This window comes from Hypanus sabinus, unplaced genomic scaffold (genome assembly GCF_030144855.1).
Source record: "Hypanus sabinus isolate sHypSab1 unplaced genomic scaffold, sHypSab1.hap1 scaffold_1435, whole genome shotgun sequence".
NCBI classification, from domain to species: Eukaryota; Metazoa; Chordata; class Chondrichthyes; order Myliobatiformes; family Dasyatidae; genus Hypanus; species Hypanus sabinus.
Window position 1 is genome coordinate 64,536 of NW_026779508.1, and position 21,807 is coordinate 86,342.

The 21,807-nt window shown below is 44.6% G+C and overlaps 1 protein-coding gene across 1 annotated transcript in view; it reads right to left on the reverse strand.

The window, feature by feature from the left end:
- The window catches only part of LOC132386964 (NACHT, LRR and PYD domains-containing protein 3-like), a 50,849-nt gene that overhangs the window by 19,816 nt on the left and 9,226 nt on the right, over positions 1 to 21,807 (reverse strand). Inside the window, exons 2-5 of the mRNA XM_059959323.1 lie at positions 20,891 to 21,049; positions 10,800 to 10,894; positions 7,753 to 8,094; positions 7,023 to 7,189 (exon numbers count right to left, since the gene is read on the reverse strand). Coding sequence (XP_059815306.1) covers positions 7,023 to 7,189; positions 7,753 to 8,094; positions 10,800 to 10,809 — 519 coding nt within the window. The 5' untranslated portion in view covers positions 10,810 to 10,894; positions 20,891 to 21,049. The remainder of the gene's footprint in view (positions 1 to 7,022; positions 7,190 to 7,752; positions 8,095 to 10,799; positions 10,895 to 20,890; positions 21,050 to 21,807) is intronic.

Consider the following 21,807-nt stretch of genomic DNA (forward strand, 5'->3'; position numbering starts at 1 on the left):
AAGAAGAAGGCACTCGGGAAGTTGAAAGTTCTGAAGATGGATGAGTCAGTTCAGTTCAGTTCAGTTTCAGTTTATTGTCATTTAGAAACCACAAAAGCAATGCAGTTAGAAAATGAGACAACGTTCCCCCAGAATGATTTCACAAAAGCATATGACAAAACAGACTACACAAGAAAATTCTCGTAACGTTTTGTAATCCCCAAATCCATAGTCCAGAGAGGCTGCTGCGTATTAATGTCGCGCTGCTGTCTTAGCGCGTTCCCCGGAAAGGAGCTCCAAATACAGCAGACAAAACAAGACTACCCAGACACACCAAGTCAGGAGACCAACTCTACCACCCAACAAACCAAAAACTAAAGGTACAAGACCCGATCAACTGCACAAGATTGCATCTGAAAAAGGAGGCTGAAGAGATTATGGAGACATCACTGATGATCCCTCAAGAATCACTAGATTCTGGAATGGTTCCGATCATTTTAAACTATAGGCCATTTAGTCTGATCAGCGTTTGGGAAGATGTCAGCAGTCGATAATTGAGGATAATGTTTCGGGGTATTTGGGCGCACATGATAAGGAAAAGGCCAACATCCATGGAAGGGAATCTTGTCTGACCGAACTATTGGAATTTTTTGAGAGAACAGCATGCTGGGTCGACAACGGAAAGTCAGTGCAAGTTGTTTACTTGGACTTCCCGAGGACCTTTGACTAGGTACCGCACATGACGCCGTTTAACAAGACAGGGAACGACAGCACGACAAGAGAGATACCAGCATTGATAGAGGATCCATGATTTTCTCCAGGCAGATTTTGTCTGACTGTCAGGAAGCACAGAATGGAAAAACAGGGCTTTTTCCTGTTGGATGTTGGTGACCAGAGGTGTTCTGCAGTGGCTGGTTTTGGGAGAATTCCTTTTTCCGTTATGTCAATGATTTGAAGGCTTTATGGACAAGATTGCGCACGTTACGAAGATATGGGGAAAGACAGGAAGCGTTGAGGAAGCAGGGATTTTGCAGCAGGACATGAATGATGAAAAAATGGACAAATCAGTGACAATTGGAATATAGTATAGGGAGGTAAATGGCTTTACACTTTGGCAGAAATAATGAAGGCATAGAATATTTTTGAGCGTTCTAAAGAGGAGACATAGTGCAGGATTCCTTACAGGTTGAGTCGGTGTTAGTAAAGCCAAAAACAAATGTTAGCGTTCATTTCGAGAGGATTAGAACATAAGAACAAGCACTGGCCAGACCTCACTTGTATATTGTGAACGGTTTTAGTCCCCTGATCAGTGGAAATACGTGATGCATTGTGGAAAGTCCAGAGAGGAATCAAAACTAACAGATCCAGTGATATTAAACCTGATTTTGATGAGAATGATTCCTGGATGCGCCTGTACTGGCTGGAGTGTGGAAGGATGAGGGGGAATCTAATTGTAACCTGTGGAATATCGAAAGGCATTGAGAAGACGTCGAGATGATGTTTCAAATTGGGGAAGTCTAGAACCAGACGGAACAGCCTCGGAATAGAAGGACGTCCATTTAGAACAGAGATGAGGAAATTCTTTAGCCGAGGAGTAGTGAATCTGTAGAATCCATTGGCCCTGACAGCTGCGGATACCAGGTCTTTGGTATTTGGTCATTAAAACGGAGGTTGGTACCTTCTTGATTAGTCAGGTTAGCAAAGGATACTGGGAAAAGGCAGGAGAATAGAGTTGAGAGGGATAGTAAATCACCCATGATGTAATGGCGGAGTAAGAAGATGGACCTAATGGCCTACTTGTGTTCCGATACCTTATGGTCTTAGGATGTGTAAAGGCAACAGAGCATTAAGGAATGTCAGTGCGGCCGTCTTATAATGGAGATCGTTACTGCCTGGCACTTATGCTGTAAAATGATGATCACTTCCTGAATGCAGGCATGGGCTTCCTCATTTACTGAGCCATTATGAATTAAACATTGAACCGTCTTCAAGCAACGTCTCTCTCTCTCTCTCTCTCTCTCTCTCTCTCTCTCTCTCTCTCTCTCTCTCTCTCTCTCTCTCTCTCTCTCTCTCTCTGGCTATCCGTCCCATAGGATGATGATGGCTCCATTCAGTCAGTTAGTGGGGTGCTACCCCACTCCTCAGAAAGGAACAGTGTGCGTGAGTGGATTTTAGGTGCGTAGGGCGTTGCACCAGTCCAAATCCACCCTCTCGTCATACACTCCCGTATCCAGCAGACAGGTTGGATCCAGGACGGCTGGGGGAAGTTCTGTTGCAGTGAATGGCCAGACCAAGCTTCGATGCAAGGGATGCCCTTTCCGGGCTTGTTTGCCAGATGGCTGTTGACCCTAACAGAGTGGTCATCCACCCTTTGGCAGGACTTGTTTTTCGTCCTGCAGGGTGTCTAGCCACCTTCCTCACCAGGCCAGCCTGGTGGGGGAGCTGGTTTAGTCACCGACCATCCAACCATGTGACAGGTAGTACTGGGTTACACGGTACCGGTAGCACTCTGACAAGTGGTCTGACCAGAACATGAATGAATTAAGGTAATCAAGGATGCAACTGAACATGGATGGGCTTAGGACATCGCTCTGAGAAACAAGAGGGATGATGTCCCTGGTTTGAATGATTGATCTCCCAGAACAGTTACCAATAGGGAATTGGAAAGGTTTTCCATAACACGAATAATGGACAATAATTATGGAACAAATCAGCATAATTTCCAGATGGTCCACTGCACTGTGAAATAATCCCTCAGTTTCACTGCTACCAGGTCTGAGGAGTTACAGTTGTGAAAGAGATTTAAAGGTTTACCAGTAAAACAGGCGTCTCCAGATGATGAATTTTAGATGTCTCCTCTTGTTTTTGGGTAATGCCTGTCTGATTCATTACATACAGCGCCAATGAATCCCAACCAGAACAGAGTTACTCAAGGGTGTAACACACTTGATTTTCTAATACCACTCGTGGCTGAGTAGGTCAGATCTAGTACAGGACAATCACTCTTTGTGAACTCCAAGGAAAGTGACCTGGAATGGGATGTACCTGTCTCTCATTAGTTAGATATTCAGCAAATTATCAGATTTCTTTTTTCATTTTTTCACATCCCTTTCAAGTGAACCTATTTATCTTCTTTTTTAAGGACAACCTGTTGATTGCTGAGATCATGAGATATCAGCTCGTCAGAAGATTTATGTTTTCTGCTTTCTTCTTCCCTTTTAGTTCAAACTATTGACTTTTGTGGCCATGAGTTATCAGATTTCTGCGTGATCTTTCACGCCTAACCTGTCTTATAGATTTTTGAGGAAGTTGCCAGGAAATCTGCTGTGAACAAGGTTGTGGATATTGTCTACATGGACTTCAGCACGGTATTTGACAAGTTCCGTCATAGTAGGACGGTCAAGAAGTTTCAGTTGCTCAGCATCCGAGATGAGGTAGTAAACTGGATTAGACACTGGCTTTTTGGAGGAATCCAGAGCGTGGCTACAGACTGTTGCATTTCTGATTGGCGCCTGTAACTCGTGTAGTGTCACAGGGATCGGCGTTGTGCCTGTTGTTGTTTGTCATCTATATCAATGATTTGTTTGAAATTATGGTTAACAGGATCAGCAAATTTGCGGATGACACCAACATTGGGAAGGTGCAGTGGACAAAGAGGAAGACTACAAGAGCTTGCAGTGAGATCTAGACCAACTGGAGAATGGGCTTAAAAGGGGCCGACGCAATATAATGCAGACAAATTGCACTTTGGAAGGACCAAGCAGGGTAGATCTTACACAGCGACCGGTACGGCACTGAAATTTGTGGTAGAAGAGAGCGATCTGGGAATACAGGCCCATAAGTCATTGAAGGTGATGACAAATGTCCTCAAGTTGTGGATCTGAAAGAAAGTTTCTTAGCGCATTAACCTTCATAAATGAAAACATCGTGTACAGTAGATGGGATATGATGTTGTGAGGCCTAATTTGGATATTATGTGCAGTTCTGCTCACCTACCTACAGGGCAGCTGGAAATAAGTTTGAACAAAAACAAGGATGTTGTCAGGACTAGAAGACCTATGTTATAAGAAAAGAGTGACCGGGATAGGACTTTATTCACTGGAACGTGGAAGATTGAGGGGAGATTTGAGAGAAGTTTACACAATTAAATGGGGTATAGATAGCATAAATGCAGCAACATTTTGTCCTGCGGTAAAGAGGTATTATAACAAGAGGCTATCAGTAATGGGTGAAAGGTGAAAAGTTCAGCGGGTACAAAGGTGAAACTTGTTGACTCAGAGGGTGCTATGATTGTGAAACTAGCTAGCACCGCAAGCAATACAAGCGGTTAAAAAAAAGTCTAGATACATCCATGCATGATAAGGGTATAAAGCGCCATGACCTGGTGAAGGTCAATGCCAATACATAGTTAGCAGTCCAGCATGGAAATAGATGGGCCAGCAGGCCTGATTCTACGCTGTTCTTTTCTGTGACTATGACAAGACAGCCACACATTGTTTGGGAACTCACTGAGCCAAGACCGGATGTGATGAGCAGGTTTCCTTCTGTCAAGTACAGCAGTGAAGCCGGTCGTCTCAGTTTACAATCTGACAGTATAATTCTCATGCTGGATTAATGAGATGAGGTGAATCTGCCCGACAGTTCAGACAAGATTTGAAATCAGTTTCAGACTGAATGCCTATTCGAAGTCCCTATATATACAACCATATAACCATATTACAATTACAGCACGGAAACAGGCCATCACGGCCCTTCTAGTCCATGCCGAACGCTTACACCCACCTAGTCCCACTGGCCCGCACTCAGCCCACAACCCTACATTCCTTTCCTGTACATATACCTATCCAATTTTACTTTAAATGACAATACGGAACCTGCCTCTACCACTTCTACCTGCTCATTCCACACAGCCACCACTCTCTGAGTAAAGAAATTCCCCCTCGTGATACCCTTAAACATTTGCCCCCTAATTCTCAAATTATGTCCTCTTAGACAATAGACAATAGGTGCAGAAGTAGACCATTCGGCCCCTCGAGTCTGCACCGCCATTCTGAGATCATGGCTGATCATTCACTATCAACACCCAGTCCCTGCCTTGTCCCCATATCCCTTGATTACCCTATCCATCAGATATCTATCTAGCTCCTTCTTGAAAGCATCCAGAGAATTGGCCTCCACCGTCTTCCGAGGCAGTGCATTCCACACCTCCACAACTCTCTGGGAGAAGAAGCTCTTCCTCAACTCTGTTTTAAATAACTGACCTCTTATTCTCAATCCATGCCCTCTGGTACTGGACTCTCCCAACATCTGGAACATATTTCCTGCCTCAATCCTATCAAATCCTTTAATTATCTTAAACGTTTCAATCAGATCCCCTCTCAATCTCCTCAATTCCAGTGTGCCCTGCCATCCCAGGAATCAACCTAGTACGCTGCACTTCCTCAATTGCCAGAATGTCCTTCCTTAAACCTGGAGACCAAAACTGTACACAATATTCCAGGTGTGGTCTCACCAGGGCCCTGTACAAATGCAAAAGGACATCCTTGCTCTTGTACTCAATTCCCCTTGTAACAAAGGCCAACATTCCATTTGCCCTCTTCACTGCCTGTTGCACTTGCTCATTCACCTTCATTGACTGGTGAACTAGGACTCCTAGGTCTCTTTGCATTTCTTCCTTACCTAACTCTACACCGTTCAGACAATACTCTGCCCTCTTGTTCCTGCTTCCGAAGTGGATAATTTCACATTTATTCACATTGAATGACATCTGCCAAGTATCTGCCCACTCACCCACCCTATCCAAGTCTCCCTGTATTCTCCTAACGTCCTCTTCGCATGTCACACTGCCACCCAGTTTAGTATCGTCAGCAAACTTGCTGATATAGTTTTCAATGCCCTCATCTAAATCGTTGACATAAATCGTAAAGAGCTGTGGTCTCAATACAGAGCCCTGTGGTACCCCACTAGTCACCTCCAGCCAGTCCGAGAAACACCCATTCACTGCTACCCTTTGCTTTCTATCTGCCAACCAGTTTTCTATCCATGTTGAAACCCTGCCCCCAATGCCATGAGCTCTGATTTTACTCACCAATCTCCTATGTGGCACCTTATCGAATGCCTTCTGAAAATCTAGGTACACAACATCCACTGGCTTACCCTCGTCTAACATCCCTGTCACAGCCTCAAAAAACTCCAACAGATTAGTCAAGCATGATTTGCCCTTGGTAAATCCATGCTGGCTCGGCCTAATCCTATTTCTCCCATCAAGATGTGCCACTATTTCGTCCTTATTAATGGACTCAAGCATCTTCCCCACGACTGACGTTAGGCTAACAGGGCGATAGTTCTCCGTTTTCTCCTTCAGTCCTACCAGTCTACTCATCACAGTTTCTTTCCTAATGTCAATCTGTTTCAATTCCTCTGATATCTTATGACCTTGGCCCATCCATACATCTGGGAGATTGCTTGTGTCCTCCCTGGTGAAGACAGATCTAAAGTACGCATTAAATTCTTTTCCCATTTCCCTGTTTCCCATAACAATTTCTCCCAATTCATTCTTCAAGGGGCCAACATTGTTCTTAACTATCTTCTTTCTCTTCACATAGCTAAAAAAGCTTTTGCTATCCCCTTTTATATTCCTGGCTAGACTGAGCTCATACCTGATTTTTTTCTCTCCGTATTGCTTTTTTAGTTAAGATCTGCTGTTCCTTAAAACTTTCCCAATCATCTGTATTCCCACTCATCTTAGCCATGTCATACTTCTTTTTCTTTAATGCTATACAATCTCTGACTTCCTTTGTCAACCACTGTGGCCCCTTCCACCTCTTTGAATCCTTCCTTCTCATTGGAATAAACTGCTTTTGCATCTTTTGTATTATGCCCAAGAATATCTGCCACTGCTGATCCACTGTTTTTCCTGCCAGGGCATCCGCCCATTTAAATTTGGCCAGCTCTTCCCTCATGGCTCCGTAGTCTCCTTTATTTAATTGCAACACTGACACCTCTGATCTGCCCTTATCCCAGAATACACAAACTACACTCACCTCATTTTCTTCTCTACTGAAATGTCCCTCCTTTGTCAACATCCAACCGAGTCTTTCAACCTTTTCTTCAATTGCCTGTTTGAGTCTGTCCCTATAGAACTTTGTCAGTTGATAGAGTCGATATTCGTCCCCCTCTGCCAGGAGGTCAGAGATTGTAAACACTGGCTCTGTGAATATAAAAAGGAAAATGTTGTCTTGAACTCAAATATTCTTCGTTTCCACCGCTCTCACCAAACATCACAAAAAAAAATGACTTGAACCTGCGTACAGACACAAAAACGGATATATTCCCAATCTTCAACTGGCCTTAAAACCTCCCAAGCAATGTTCCAGGCATTACGTTAATAGTAGGACCACATTTAATGCAAACCAGTCCATCTCTCAACCGACACACTCACCTACTTCAATTTTTGATCGGCATTAAATGCTGGGCCTGTCGGTAATATTCGCTTCCCAGAGATACACTCTCCATCCTCGCAAATACATTTCCCTTAATTCGCATCCTGGAAATATTCTCTTATCTAGACAACTGCCTTTCCTCCAATGCACATCCCGTAAATCCTCAGAGAAGGTAGTACACTTCCTGTCGTGGGGTAACGGGTACCCCACTACACCACATGTACCACACCCACACATTCCCCCTTTCTCTGAACAACCCACCAACAAGGAATCTCATTTACCCTCCTCCCTGCCACATTCTGCAAACACATCACTCTCATATTTCACGCACCTGCTGCGTGTTGGGGACTTGACAATTCCGTGTTCAATGAGCTTCCGGGCTGACAGGCAGTCGCCTCGCTTGTGCTGGTTCCAGGGTCCTGAACAGTGTCTCTGATGTCACTGACTCTTGGCTGACAGGCAGTCTCCTCACTTGTGCTGGTTCCAGGGTCCTGATTGGTGTCCCTGGGCTGCATTTGCTCCACTTCCGCTGCGGATGTACTGCCTTCTGGGACATCGCTCTCAATCTGACCCTGCTTCGGTACCTTGCTTCCTGTGTCCCGATCATCTTTCCCCGATGATCCGCCTCGTAAACACCTCTTCAGTACTTTCCCTACTCGTTTCAACGTCCTACCTGAAATAAGTGATGAATTGCAGGTTATAAGAGTATGATTTAGATCTGAGCAAAACTGATTCAGACTGCAATGGAGCCGTGACTCTGGCTGACCAGATTTGGAGTGGGACGGTGCTGGTTACTGTGAATCGTACATCCTGCTCGGTGACCATCCCGATAAGCCGGTGACAGGACACATTCACTCCCAGTAAAATAACAGGATAGAAACAGTAATGCCAATCACTTAAATCACAGCAGATGAATGATGACCACGGGATCTTAAAGCAACGGTGTCCGGTGATACTGGGAAATTAAACAAAGATATGACGTCAAAGTTACCGGCCTCTAATTTCTCGGATTAATTTTAGATCCTTATTTAAGCAATGGAACAACGTGAGCTATCCTTCAATCCTCCAGCACCTCACCCGTAGATACCGACATTTTAAATTTATCTGCCAGAGCCCCTGCAATATCAACACTAGTCTCGTTCAAGATCCGATGGAACACCCTATCAGGTCGTGGGGATTTATCTTCTCTGATTTGCCTCTCCAGATAGCAACCACCTCCTCCTCTTCAATCTGTATAGGTTTCATGACTTCACTACTAGTTTGCCTTATTTCCGTTCACTCCATGTCAGTTTCATTAGTAAATAGAGATGCAAAAAACCATGTTTAAGTTCTCCTCTGTTTCTTTTGGTTCCGTACATAGCCGACCACTCCGATCTTCAAGCGGACCTGTTTTATTCCTTACTATGCTTTTGCTCTTTATATACCCGTAGACGCTCTTTGGATTATCCTTCACCTTGACTGCCAACGCAACATCTTGTCTTCTTTTAGCTCTCCTGATTTTTTTCTTATGTATTTTCTTACTATTTTTATACTCCTCAAGCACCTTATTTGCTCCTTGTTGCCTATAACTGTCATACATCTCTCTCTTCTTCTTTTTCACAGTTCCAATATCCCTTGAGAACTAAGGTTCCTTATTCTTATTCACTTTGCCATTAATCCTGACAGGATTAATACAAACTCTGCACTCTCAAAATTTCTCCTTTGAAGTCCTCCCACTTAGCAGTCACATCCTTACAGAGAACAACCTGTCCAAACTCTGCACTCTCAAAATTTCTCCTTTGAAGTCCTCCCACTTAGCAGTCACATCCTTACAGAGAACAACCTGTCCCAATCCACGCGTTTTAGATCCTTTCTCATTTCTTCCAAAATTTGGACTTTTTCCAGTTTAGAACCTTAACCCGAGGACCTGATCGATCTTTATTCATCATCAAGTTGAAACTAACGGTATTATGATCACTGGAATCAAAGTGTTCCCCTGCACACACATCCGTCACCTGCCCAAACTCATTTCCTAATAGGAGATCTAATATTGCATCCTACCTCGTTGGTACATCTATATATTGATTTAGAAAACTTTCCCGAACACATTTTACAAACTCTAACCCATCTAGACCTTTAACAGCATGGGAGTTCCAATCAATGTGTGGAAAATTAAAATCCCCTACAATCACAACTTTCTGTCTCCTGCAGTTGTCTGTTATCTCTCCGCAGATTTTCTCCTCCAATTCTCGCTGAATGTTGGGTGGTCTATAATACAAGCCCTTTAATGTGGTCATACCTTTCCCGTTTCTCAGCTCCACCCATATGGCCTCGGTAGACAAGCCCTCTAATCTGTCCTGCCTGAGCACTGCTGTAACATTTTCCCTGACTAGAAATGCTACTTCCCCACCCTTCATTCCTCTGCCCCTACCACGTTTGAAATATTGGAACTCTGGTAAATTAAGCTGCCAGTCCTGCCCCTCCTGTAGCCAAGTTTCAGTAATGGCTATAATGTCGTAATTCCACGTGTGATTCATTAGTGGAGAATGACCAGTACGTCACTGGACCAGGATGTTGGGTTTTCTGTTATATGGTTCGTCTGGGAATGTTTGCCCTGGATAATTGGAGCTTGAAGGGTGACCTTACACACGTACTTAAAAATATTCATGGGCGTAGATAGGGTAGATGGCCATAGTCTTTCCCCCGGGTTAGGAGAGTCTAAGACTTGAGGGAAGAAATTTAAAATGGACCGAAGGGGCATTCGTTCACGTGGTGGGTGATGGGTATAAATTACATGCAGCCAGAGGAGGCAGTAAACACAAATAAATTTAAAGTAGAGTGGATGTGGGCCGGGAAAAGGATAGAAAAAGTCTATAAGGGAAATTTGAGAAAAGCTGTGGGAAAAATGGAGCAAGCACAAAAGACATTTGGATCAGTATTAATTAGCTGGGCCGAAGGACCTGTGTCCAGGCTGTAATCTCTGTTTTATTACCCCCGGAATCAGAGTTGAGCACCATCACAATGTCTGCTGGGGACTGAGACATTTGGTCATTGGCTGTACCGGGTTTTCCATCAGAGATCCTGGGAATTTTAAATCCAGGTATCAGGTCATTTTAATAGGGAAATATTGAGAACTCACATTCACTATTTGTACACAACCCAGTCATGGATTCGGGTGTTAAAACACTGAAGCAAACCGCATATTTATCCAGAATGAGATGTCATCTGATCCTCAGCCATTCTCAATGCTGCCAATGTTCTCGGCTCAGCTACAGAAAACAGATTTCAGAAACTCCCCTCATCTCCTTTCCGTAGCAGCCAAGAAAAAAAGGAGGGAGTTGATAGCTGCCCTTCCAAAACCAGAAATGCTCGTTTATCACACAATCTCTGAATTCATACCTCTGTCCATTCTGATTGTGACAGGATTGTTGATTGTCGTCGTCTTGTTCACACTTTGGTCCCGGTGCAGGAAATCTCCACCTGCAGGTGATACCCTGAATTACAAACAAGCAGAATGTGAGTCAGGGAGAGTACGATTACAGTACTTTGCAAATAACAGTATCGCCATCCCCTGTACCAGAGCATACGTTTGCTTAGGTAGAAAACATTCCCTGTTAATATCAACAGTCAATCTCCTTAAAATAGTCTCTATAAACAATAAACCCTTTTGGACATTCCTTAAAATAGTGATCTGGTGGGGGTGGAAACAAGAATATAACAGGTTTCTGTTGTATAGGTGATTGTTAACTACTACTCTCTGGACATTCCACCAATTGCAAAGTGGTTTAAGAAGGATAAAGGATCCTGGGCTGCATAAATAGAAGCACAGGCACAGAGAAAATAGAGGTAGTTACTTTGAAAAAGGCTGGTTCCGCCCACAACTATCACAAAGATAAAGGATCTCAAGACAGGGCATAAAGGAGACAGAAAACAATTTTGACGATGAGAAACTTGACACTTTCAGACAGCTTACATTTGCTCTGCTCAGAACAGATACGATAATAAAGTAAGCTGGTTAAGATGATTTAAATCTAGAGAATAGATAGGGGAAATGTTAAATGGTAGAATTGTAAAGACTTGGGGATATCGAATGAGGTTGATTTGTAAGAGACCTGAAAATTTAAAAACAAACGTGTTTAGAGTCTGTAAAGTAATTCCAGATTCTCCAGTGAAGGCAGATTCAGTTGCAATTTCCTGTGATGGGCCCATTTCCCTCCTGGCCTCTTCATTCCATCTACACATCCCAACTGCTTCTGGAATTATACAATTGTGCCTGCCTCATCCACTTCCTCTGGCAATTCCCTCCACATAATCACCAACCTCTACATGAAACCGTTGCTTCTCGAGTTGGATTTTCAATCGATTTACCACTCCTCTGCCCATTTAGATCCCCTATTATCTACGAAAATCTTCACCGTGAACACCATCCACTAATTTTGTGCCATTTGCGAACATACTGGTTAAGGATTTTCTGCTCAAAAGCATTGGTGATCCCCCACCAGCCCGTAATGCAGCCAGTCAGCATACTTTACACCACACATCTGCAGACATTTGCCAACGTTTCCGATGGCATACCGAATCTCCACAGAGTCCTGAGGAAGTAGAGGCACTGTCGTACTGTCTTCGCAATTATATTTATATGATGGGTCTGCGATAGGACCTCTGAGAGTGAGACCCAAGAATTTAAAGTTACTGACCACTTCCAATTCTGATTCTCCAATGATTACTGGCTCAACGACCTCGGGCTTCCCTCTCCTGAATTCTACAATCAGTTTCTTGGTCTTATTGATATTGAGTGAGAGATTGTTGATATTACACCACTCAGCCAAGTTTTCAGTCTCCCTCCTGTATGCTGATCCAGCTCCCCTTTTGATAGAGTCCACAACAGAGGTATCATCAGCAAACTTATATATGGTGGTGGAGCTGTGCTTAGCCACACAGACACAGGTGTAAAGGGAGAAGAACAGGGGGCTAAGCACACATCCCTGTGGTGCTCCTGTGCTGTTGGAGATCGTGGAGGAGATGTTTTTGCCAATCTGAACTGAGTTGGGTCTACAAGTGAGGAAATCCAGGATCCAATTGCACAAGGATGTATTGAGTTCAGATCTTGGAGTTTGCTGAATAGTTTTGCTGGGATGGTGGTTTTAAAGGTACTCTGATAATTTTTACTTCGAACTTCCTCAGCGTCCTGTATGAAGTAAATGACATCGAGCTGCAGTTCCATTTCCTTAACGCATTCTCTTTTCACGAGGTCACTTGTCTCTTTCACTGAGGGACAGTGATCAGACAATTTAAAAAAAAAAACAAAAGATGTAGCACTCCTTCTTGGGCTGTTACTGAACAGTGGCTCGCCAAAGATAACCAAAAAAGCAAATAACAAAGCTCTACATCCCTAGATGCCAACACAGAATGGAAAGGCAACTGCCGCCCATCCAGGAACGGTGAGCATGCGTAATAACTGTTGCTCCATCAGTGCAGGGGATGGCGAGGCTGAAATGAAACCTGCAGATGCTGCAGATCTGCGGTAAAATGAGAGGGTAACACAGGATCCTGTGATTGGTGGAGTGTCTCCCGTGACAATAAACCGGATCCTTATTTTAATTGTGTGGGAATATCAGATAGACTGGAAATTCTGGAGGGAGGTTTAATTGAAGTGTACACATTTTTGAGTACCTCAGAAAAATAGAAAAGACTAAATTCTCACACAAATGGATAATATACACGGAAACACAGGCTGCATTTCGGCAGGTTGGAAGAGTGGAATGGAGTCAGGAGAAATATATTCCCCACCTGCAACGGAAGGTCGTGACAGATGTAGATCTCACTGCCTTGTCCAAACGGGCGAAAGATGGGTGTGGTCCCAGCATCACCGTCTCATCCCCACCCTTCCCGAGGAGCAGAATAACAGGGGCTGAGCGTTAGCTCATCCCATGCTGTTTGGTATGAAGGTCCCACAACCCGGAGTGACCCCGGCAGGTTCCGTCCAGGAAGCGGGGCGACGGCCGCCAGTTCGATTGAGATAACGCGTCTCACTGCCCAGCATCAGACCTCCTCACTCGGGACTGGTCTCGATACTCACCGATGGGAAAGTTATATCTTCAACCCGCAGTCAGTGATCCATCCACCTGGTCCCCGCCCGGGGGACTTTTTCTGACCCCAAAACCTATTCAACAAAGAATAGAAGGGAAAACACCGCCCATCCGGGAATGGGAGCATGCGCGATGTGATCGATGCGTCATCAGAGGGGAGGACTGTCCAGGGTGATCTGCTTTGGGCTGGAGTGGCTGCACTCAGTGCAGAGTCTCGTTGTTTAGGATTTTCACAAACAACAGTTTTATTGATGTGAACTGGAATTGCCAGCAGGGAAAACACAGATTGCATCAGGTAACATAACACCTCCCGTACACAGGCTTGTCTCCTGGGGAACTAAACACTTTGACAATGTCGACTGCAGGTATCCCTTCCTCTAAAAGTGAGTGAATCATTCAGATCGTTGATCACTGAATGCATTTAAGGCTTGTTGGTCATTAAAGTTCGCCCTGGGTGGTTTGGATAGAGTTGAGGTGGAGTTCGGGGTGTCACAGTGAAGGAACCGGACAGCTAAACGCTCTGACCTTGTGACAGCTAAACGCTCCAGCCACGGATGGTGCCGCAGTGAACCTCCTGCAAAGCGCAGGCGCGGTGCCGACTCCAGCTGACGCCGGCGGTACTCCTGTACGAGCGGCTGTGAGGAAGGGGCTGATCTCGGCTTTAAGTAAATAGAGGGCGGGTTGCAGTGGGAAATGTCCGGTTTCGAGCTCCGCCGGACAGCCAGAGGCTCCGGGCTCTCCAGTCTTTCAGTCCCGGTTTTGCGCCTGAACCGGGATTGTGCGATCAGTTAGATGGGGGTGTCCTTGCTGGGAGGGTGGACCTGCGTGAAGAGGTGTTGTCTATGCGTGCGGGTGTGGGCTGAATGCTGGGAAGGATTTGGAGCGATTGGCACTGTAAAGGAAGGGTGGGATATTGAGCGTTATCGGACGCAGTTATTGGACGTGGAGGACGGACATGGGGCAAATTAAGTGGTAAACTAGGGAGGATCTGGTCCATTGGATCTGACAGGATATGTCAGGAAGCAACAATGTTCTCTTTATATTAATTAATTAAGTACTGTCTAACCTTGCTGTTAACATTGTGTTTGTTACAGAGTCCCAGAACCTACAAAGTCTCAGTCTACAAATCTCTAGTGAGACCGCACTTATTGTGTTCAGTTCTGGTCACCTCATTATAGGAAGGACGTGGAAGCTATTGAGAGAGTGCAGAGGAAATTTACCAGGATGTTGCCTGGATTGGAGAACAAGTCATATGAAGCAAAGTTAGCAGAGCTGGGACTTCTCTTTTTCGAGCGAAGAAGAATGTGAGGGGACTTGATAGAGGTCTACAAGATTATGAGAGTCACAGATAGGGTGGATAGTCAGTACCTGTTTCCTAGTGAACGAACAGCAAACACCAGAGGGCATAGGTACAAAATTATGGAAGGGAAGTTTAGGGGGGACATCAGGGTTACGTTCTTAACACAGAGGGTTGTGAGTGCCTGGAATGACTTGCCAGGATTGGTGGTGGAGGCTAACAGATTCGGGGAATTTAACAGCCTCTTGGACAGACACATGGATGAAAGAAAAATGGAGGGTTATGGGTTAGTTTGGGTTTAGTACATTTTTTTAAGGATTATATGGGTCGGCACAACATGAAGGGCCTGTACTGTGCCGTATTGTTCTGCGGTTCTGACCTAGACAGACATCACCGTCATGGGCTGCGAGTACAGATTGGGAATGGACGGGGGTGTCAGTGACCTCTGCATCAGAGAAGGACATGGGTTCGTACAGCCGTCTGTCAGATCTGAATGTTCTCACAGTGGGATCAGAACTCGTGGCATATCTGGAGATAAGAAAATGGGATATTGCCCGACACAATCATCACATGTCCTACCAGCTAACAGGAATAAAATGCTTTTAATATAAATTTGAAATAAACGTGCTGGAAACGGTACATCAGATTGGATCTGAGGGAAGAGAAACTATGGAAGACCCAGTATCAGAACTGGACTGTCCAAGATGCTGCCCGATCTGCTGAACGGTTCCAGTTTTTTTTTTGTCTCCTTATCCTTTAAATGATGCACAACTATTGACTGATTACAGGATGTTTGTGACGGCCTGAACAAAGTTGCACAAATGTAAGTCCCACATTCATTAGTTCTGCCTTCATTTCAACAGAGGGATAATACAGTCAATGCTCACAACAACCTCCCCACCCCACATCTACTTCCAAGTCTCCTGACAAAGATTAACACAGTGGACATTTGATAACATTGAAACTGAAATCGTAATGACTGTCTTTACACTACCTGGTGCTGTATTCAATAAATCCTCTGGAAATCCAGGTAACAAACACCGATTTCAGAAATAACTCAGTAAGGCAAAAAACTTCGCAATGAAGACAGCGACAGAAGAGAGATTGTTAGTATAATCATTACTGTGATACAGGCTGGACAGATATTGAACAAGACATTTGATATATATCATTGAGGTGGCGGGATACAGGCTGGACAGAGGTTGAACAAGATGGTTGATATATATCATTGAGGTGGCGGGATACAGGCTGGACAGAGGTTGAACAAGATGGTTGATATATATCATTGAGGTGATAGGATACAGACTGGACAGAGGTTGAATGAGGTGGTTGATATATATCATTGAGGTGATAGGATACAGACTGGACAGAGGTTGAATGAGGTGGTGGGGATGAGGAGATTGAACGAGATGAGAGAAGGGATCAAGCACAATCACTGATGGCCCTCCAACAATACACAGATACTGAATTAAAAATACATATTACTGTACAAAGATTCTAGAATGACAGAGATAGAATAACAGGACCTCCCTACCTACCAAATGCGCCTCAGTCCATCTCCATTTAATCACAATCAGGATTTCGGTTTGTCCTACAGAAGTGGGTGATCTCACATTTCCCACATTGGCCTCCAGCTGACCTGTTGTTCCCACTCAGTTGTTTTGCCTCCGTAACCCCGAAACCTCTCGACAAGAGACACAGAACATAGAACAGTACAGCACAGGAACAGGCCGTTCGGCCCACAATGTTGTGCTCAAACTATTTAATTAATCAAATCGCCAACTGAACTAATCCCTTCTGCCTACACAATTTTCCCTCACATTCACGTGTCTATCCAAACATCTCTGAAAAGTCCCCAAGGTATCTGCCGCTGCCATCACACCCGGCAGCACATTCCAGCAACCCACCACTCTGTGAGAGAAAAAACACTCGCCCCTTACATCTCCTTTCAATCTAACCCTCTCACTTTAAATGCATGCATATTGATTGAGACATTTCTTTCCCGGGTAAAGAGTTATTCTCTATCTGTTCTATTTATGCGGCTCGTAACCTTATGAGCCTCCATCGTCTCACTCCAGTCTTTGCAGCTCTCGAGAAAACAACCGAAGTTTGTCCAACTTCTCTTTGTAGCTCATGCCCTCTAATCCAGGCAATATCCTGTTAAACCTCGTTTGCGCCCTGTCCAGGGCCATTGACATCCTTCCTGGAATGAGACAACCACAACTGTATGAAATACTTCAGATGTGGCCAAACTCACGGTTCATGAATCTTTAACAGAACTTCCTGAATTGTGAATGCTGTATCTTGTCTAATAAAGGCAAGCATGTCATTTGCCTTCTTAACCATGCTGTCAATCTGTGTAGCCACATTGAGGGAGCGATGAACTTGGGACTCCAATCCCTCTGCTCAACAACACAGTTAAGGGTCTTGCATTTATCTTTATAATTGAGCTACAAAGGTGCCAAGATAATCATAACGAATCAAATCTCACTGAGATTTCTCACGTACTGTTGAGTTTATCTCAGGTGCGCATGTATGGGGAGGTACAGGTACAGAGAACCACTGATTTGTAGCAGGATCACAGACAAATACATTCAGATACTACACGGAACATAAATTATACAATTCTGTATCATTATCAATATGGAAATACAAGTTTAATGTCATAACCATTATACAAATATATATATATTGTGTCAATAGTCATAAATACTGCTTTGGGTCATTAACAATGTGTATATATACACATTTATTCAAGGGCTGATTTGGAAATGTTGATTTGATCCCTCAGCCAAGTTATTGACACAGTTTGGGAACAACTGGGCTCCATGCACCGGTGCCTACAACACTCACTGGGACATCCTTTTCTTTAAACGTGCTTCAATGCCGCCACCATCGTCCCCGTGTAGAAGAAGTGTCCTGCCTAAGTGACTACCGTCCCGTTGTACTTACAACATCATCATGAAGTGTTTCGAGAGGCTCGTCATGAGGCATATCAAGACCCTGCTGCCCCCCTCACTGGACCCCCTGCAGTTAGCGTACCGTCCCGACCGCTCAACAGATGACGCCATCGCCACCAGCCTCCACCTGGCCCTAACCCACCCGGACAAAAAAAGACACATACGTTCGGATGCTGTTTATAGACTTTAGTTCAGCATTAAACACAATCATCCTTCAGAAACTGATTGGAAAGCTGAGCCTACTGGGCCTGAACACCTCCCTCTGCAACTGGATCCCAGACTTCCTGACTGGGAGACCTCAGTCAGTTCGGATCGGGAACAGCATCTCCAACACCATCACCCAGAGTACGGGGGCTCCCAGGGTTGTGTGCTCAGTCCACTGCTGTTCACTCTGCTGACCCACGACTGTGCTGCAACAGACAGCTTGAACCACATCATCAAGTTCGCCAATGACACGACCGTGGTGTGTCTCATCAGCAAGAACGACGAGTCAGCTTACAGAGAGGAGATGCAGCGGCTAACGGACTGGTGCAGAGCCGACAAACTGTCTCTGAATGTCAACAAAACAAAAGAGATGGTTGTTGACTTCAGGAGGGCACGGAGCGACCACTCCACACGGAACATCCACGGCTCCTCGGCAGTGATCGTAAAGAGCACCAAATTTCTTGGTGTTCAACTGATGGAGAATCTGACCTGGTCCCTCAACACCAGCTCCATAGCAAAGAAAGCCCAGCAGCCTCTCTACTTTCTGTGAAGGTTGAGGAAAGTCCATCTTCCACCCCCAATCCTCATCACATACTACAGGGGTTGTATTGAGAGCATCCTGAGCAGCTGCATCACTGCCTGGTTCGGATAATTGCACCATCCCGGTTCGCAAGACCATGCAGCATACAGTGAGGGTAGCTGAGAAGATAATCGGGGCCTCTCTTCCCGCCATCACGGACATTTACACTACACGCTGTATCCGGAAAGGAAGCAGCATTATGAAGGACCCCATGCACCCTTCAAACAATCTCTTCGCCCTCCTGCCGTCTGGGAAAAGGCTCCGAAGCATTCGGTCTCTCATGACCAGACTATGTAACAGTTTCTTCTCCCAAGCTATCAGACTCCTCAACACCCAGGGCCTGGACTGAACCTTGCACTATTGTCCTGTTTATTATTTATTGTAATGCCTGAACTGCTTGTGTGCACTTTACGTGGGTCCTGTGTAGGCCTGTAGTCTAGTGTAGCTTTCTACATGTTGTTTTTTTACATAGGTCAGTCTAGAATTTGTACTGTGTCATGTAACACCATGGTCCTGAAAAACGTTGTCTCATTTTTACTATGTACTGTACAAGCAGATATGGTCGAAATAACAATAAAGGAGACTTGACTTGATTTGAAGCCTTATTCGTCCTCGCTACTTCAGACGAGATAAACCCCCGTTTTCCCACGTTAATCCGTCACCCTTACAGCTCCGCCAACTCCTTGTCGATGAAGAGTGACATTAAAGAAACGAGCTTGTTGGATCTTTTCCGGAACTCGGGTTAGGAAACACGTGGCGGGATCTACGGAGGGAACTCCTAAAGGACGAAGCCCACAACCCCATTGGTTGATATGCTGAATTGTTATTTGCTGTCACCAATAAGGGATAAAAGAAATTCACGACACCTCACGACAGATACCGGGCACGCACAGTATGAATAAATCGTCTCAACGTCAGCCCGGGATTGCGATGGTGACGAAGCTCCGCGAGAGTGCTCGCGTGCGCAATGGGCGGGGCGGTGAGCTGGTGCGCGCGGTAGATGGGGAGACTGTCGAGTCAGTAACAGGGAACGGGGAGCGCGTCCCTCAGTCCCGTACCGCGCTGGCCAGATCACCATGGTCGATCCGTAACCCGCTGGGGTACAACATTAGCACACAAATCTCCATGTATGTAGTTAATCAATGTAGTTTTTCTTATATACTTAATCAAGTTAATGTTCCTTTTCAGTTCAACAATATAACTAATCTGCAGAAGTTGTATTGACTAACACTAATTAAACTGTCTGAACTTTTCTAATCAACACAACAAATGCATAAGTGGACCACCCTGCCCTCCGAAATTGCTACTGTTCTGATTTAAACTTCCGTTACGCATTCCCCCATGTTCATTTCGAAAACAATTCAACCACACTCTTTATAAAGAAACTGGTCTTTGAATGGAATCAAAGGCTTTAATTTCACTGGCCAGTGAGTACAAAGAGTTCGTAACTCCCGTGATTAACACCAGCAAGAAAAATAGGAGGGTGAGAGAAGGAGTGACGGGGGTCGGGTTGGAACTGTTGATGCTTTTCACTACATGATGACCTGTCCACAGCCAAACCTCCCACAGTCCCTCTGAGCATTGTATCTTAATATCATCTCCTTCATGATCTGATCCAACACGCTGCTTCCCATCCCGAAATGATTGAGTTTAAACCGACTCCAGCAGCTGTAGCAGTCCTGGCTGCAAAAACATCCGTTCATCTCAAGTACAGATATAACCCATGCCTTCGCTACAGAGCGAAACAGGAACATTGCGAAACCTGTTTCTGCTTAATCACAGATTCACAGGTTTGACAATTTATTGGTAGAAAGATACTTGATGACGCCAGGCTAAGTACATGTAAGTTATTCGTTGACATTTGCTAGTTAGGACTGAATGAAATGTGGTGCTGGGACATTTGGCTTCAAGAGGGTTTGTTCTTAGCAGAGGCTTGCACGACAATATAATCGAGGGCAAGTATATCATTACAGCTTGCAATAGACAGAGGAGTCAATGACAAGTTGCTGTAGTTCATGGAAATTCCACATTTCTGCAATCTCTACAGCAGGAAGCAGTTGCGGCGTCTTATATTGGGAGGAAATTCTCACAGCGTTTTGAGATTATTATGACATAACACAGACAAGCAAGGAAACATTATAAGTGAAATGAACAAACAATATGAGAAGTTTGAAATGGGCAAACAATATGAGGAATGTGCGTGGCTTCACGGAGCTGATGCTGACAGCACGTTTGCAGATCTGGAGTGATTGCAACTGACATAACTGACACTTCCACATTTATACAGTTCCGCTCCAGCTATTTCCTACCTGCCTTGGTACAGAACTGTAATGTCTAAAGGACCAGTAAATGTGTCTCACCAATCTTTCTCCTGACTGAATCAATGGAATCAATGAAGGTTTTTCTCCAGTTGATGCTCTCCGTCCTCGGGTTGGTTCACTTGCTGCTGTTCCCTCATCTTCAGTTGTGGTTTACTTCCAGTCGTTGGCTTTTCTTCCAATAAATCGCTCACTGCAGGTCTAACGTTAATCAGAGAGAACAGAGTATGTTACTAATACAAATGAGAACAAAGCATTAAACTGAAATTTAAATATTGGACGCATATATCATGATCCGAGTGAAGGAATCTCTAACTGTCCCTCATACTTTACAAGGCCTGACATGGGTTGCAAAAGAACACACACAAAATGCTGGAGGAACTCATCAGGCCAGGCAGCATCTGTATGTCGACGCTGCTCTCTTCCATAGATGCTGCCCAGCCTGCTGATTTCTTCCAGCATGTTGTGTGTGTTGCTTGGATTTCCAGCGTCTGCAGATTTTCTCTTGTTTGTGATGGGATACAAAGAAGTCATCGCTCAGTCATAGTATAAGATACAAGTCATAATACATCGGAGTAGAATTGGATTACTCGGTCATTCTAGTCTGTGCCTTAATCAATCATGGAGGATTTTTTTTTTTACCAACGCTGTATTCGTGCTTCCTGCTACAACACTCAACCTATTTAGCAACCCAGAATGTGAATATACCCAATGATAGCCTCCACCACCCTCTGTGGCATCAAATTTCACATTCACCCAACCTTTGTCTGAAGAAATTTCTCTCAACTCAGTTTTTTAGTGAAGCTTCTTTATTTCTGAGGCAGTACTCTCAGATGTCCGACTCTCCGTCTAATCAATACACCCTGTCTATTTCCACTGCATCCAGACTTGTTTGTGTAAATCATCACTCCCTCTCTATCTTTCCCCACCCGAACACTATCCCTGTGAACTGCACTGAA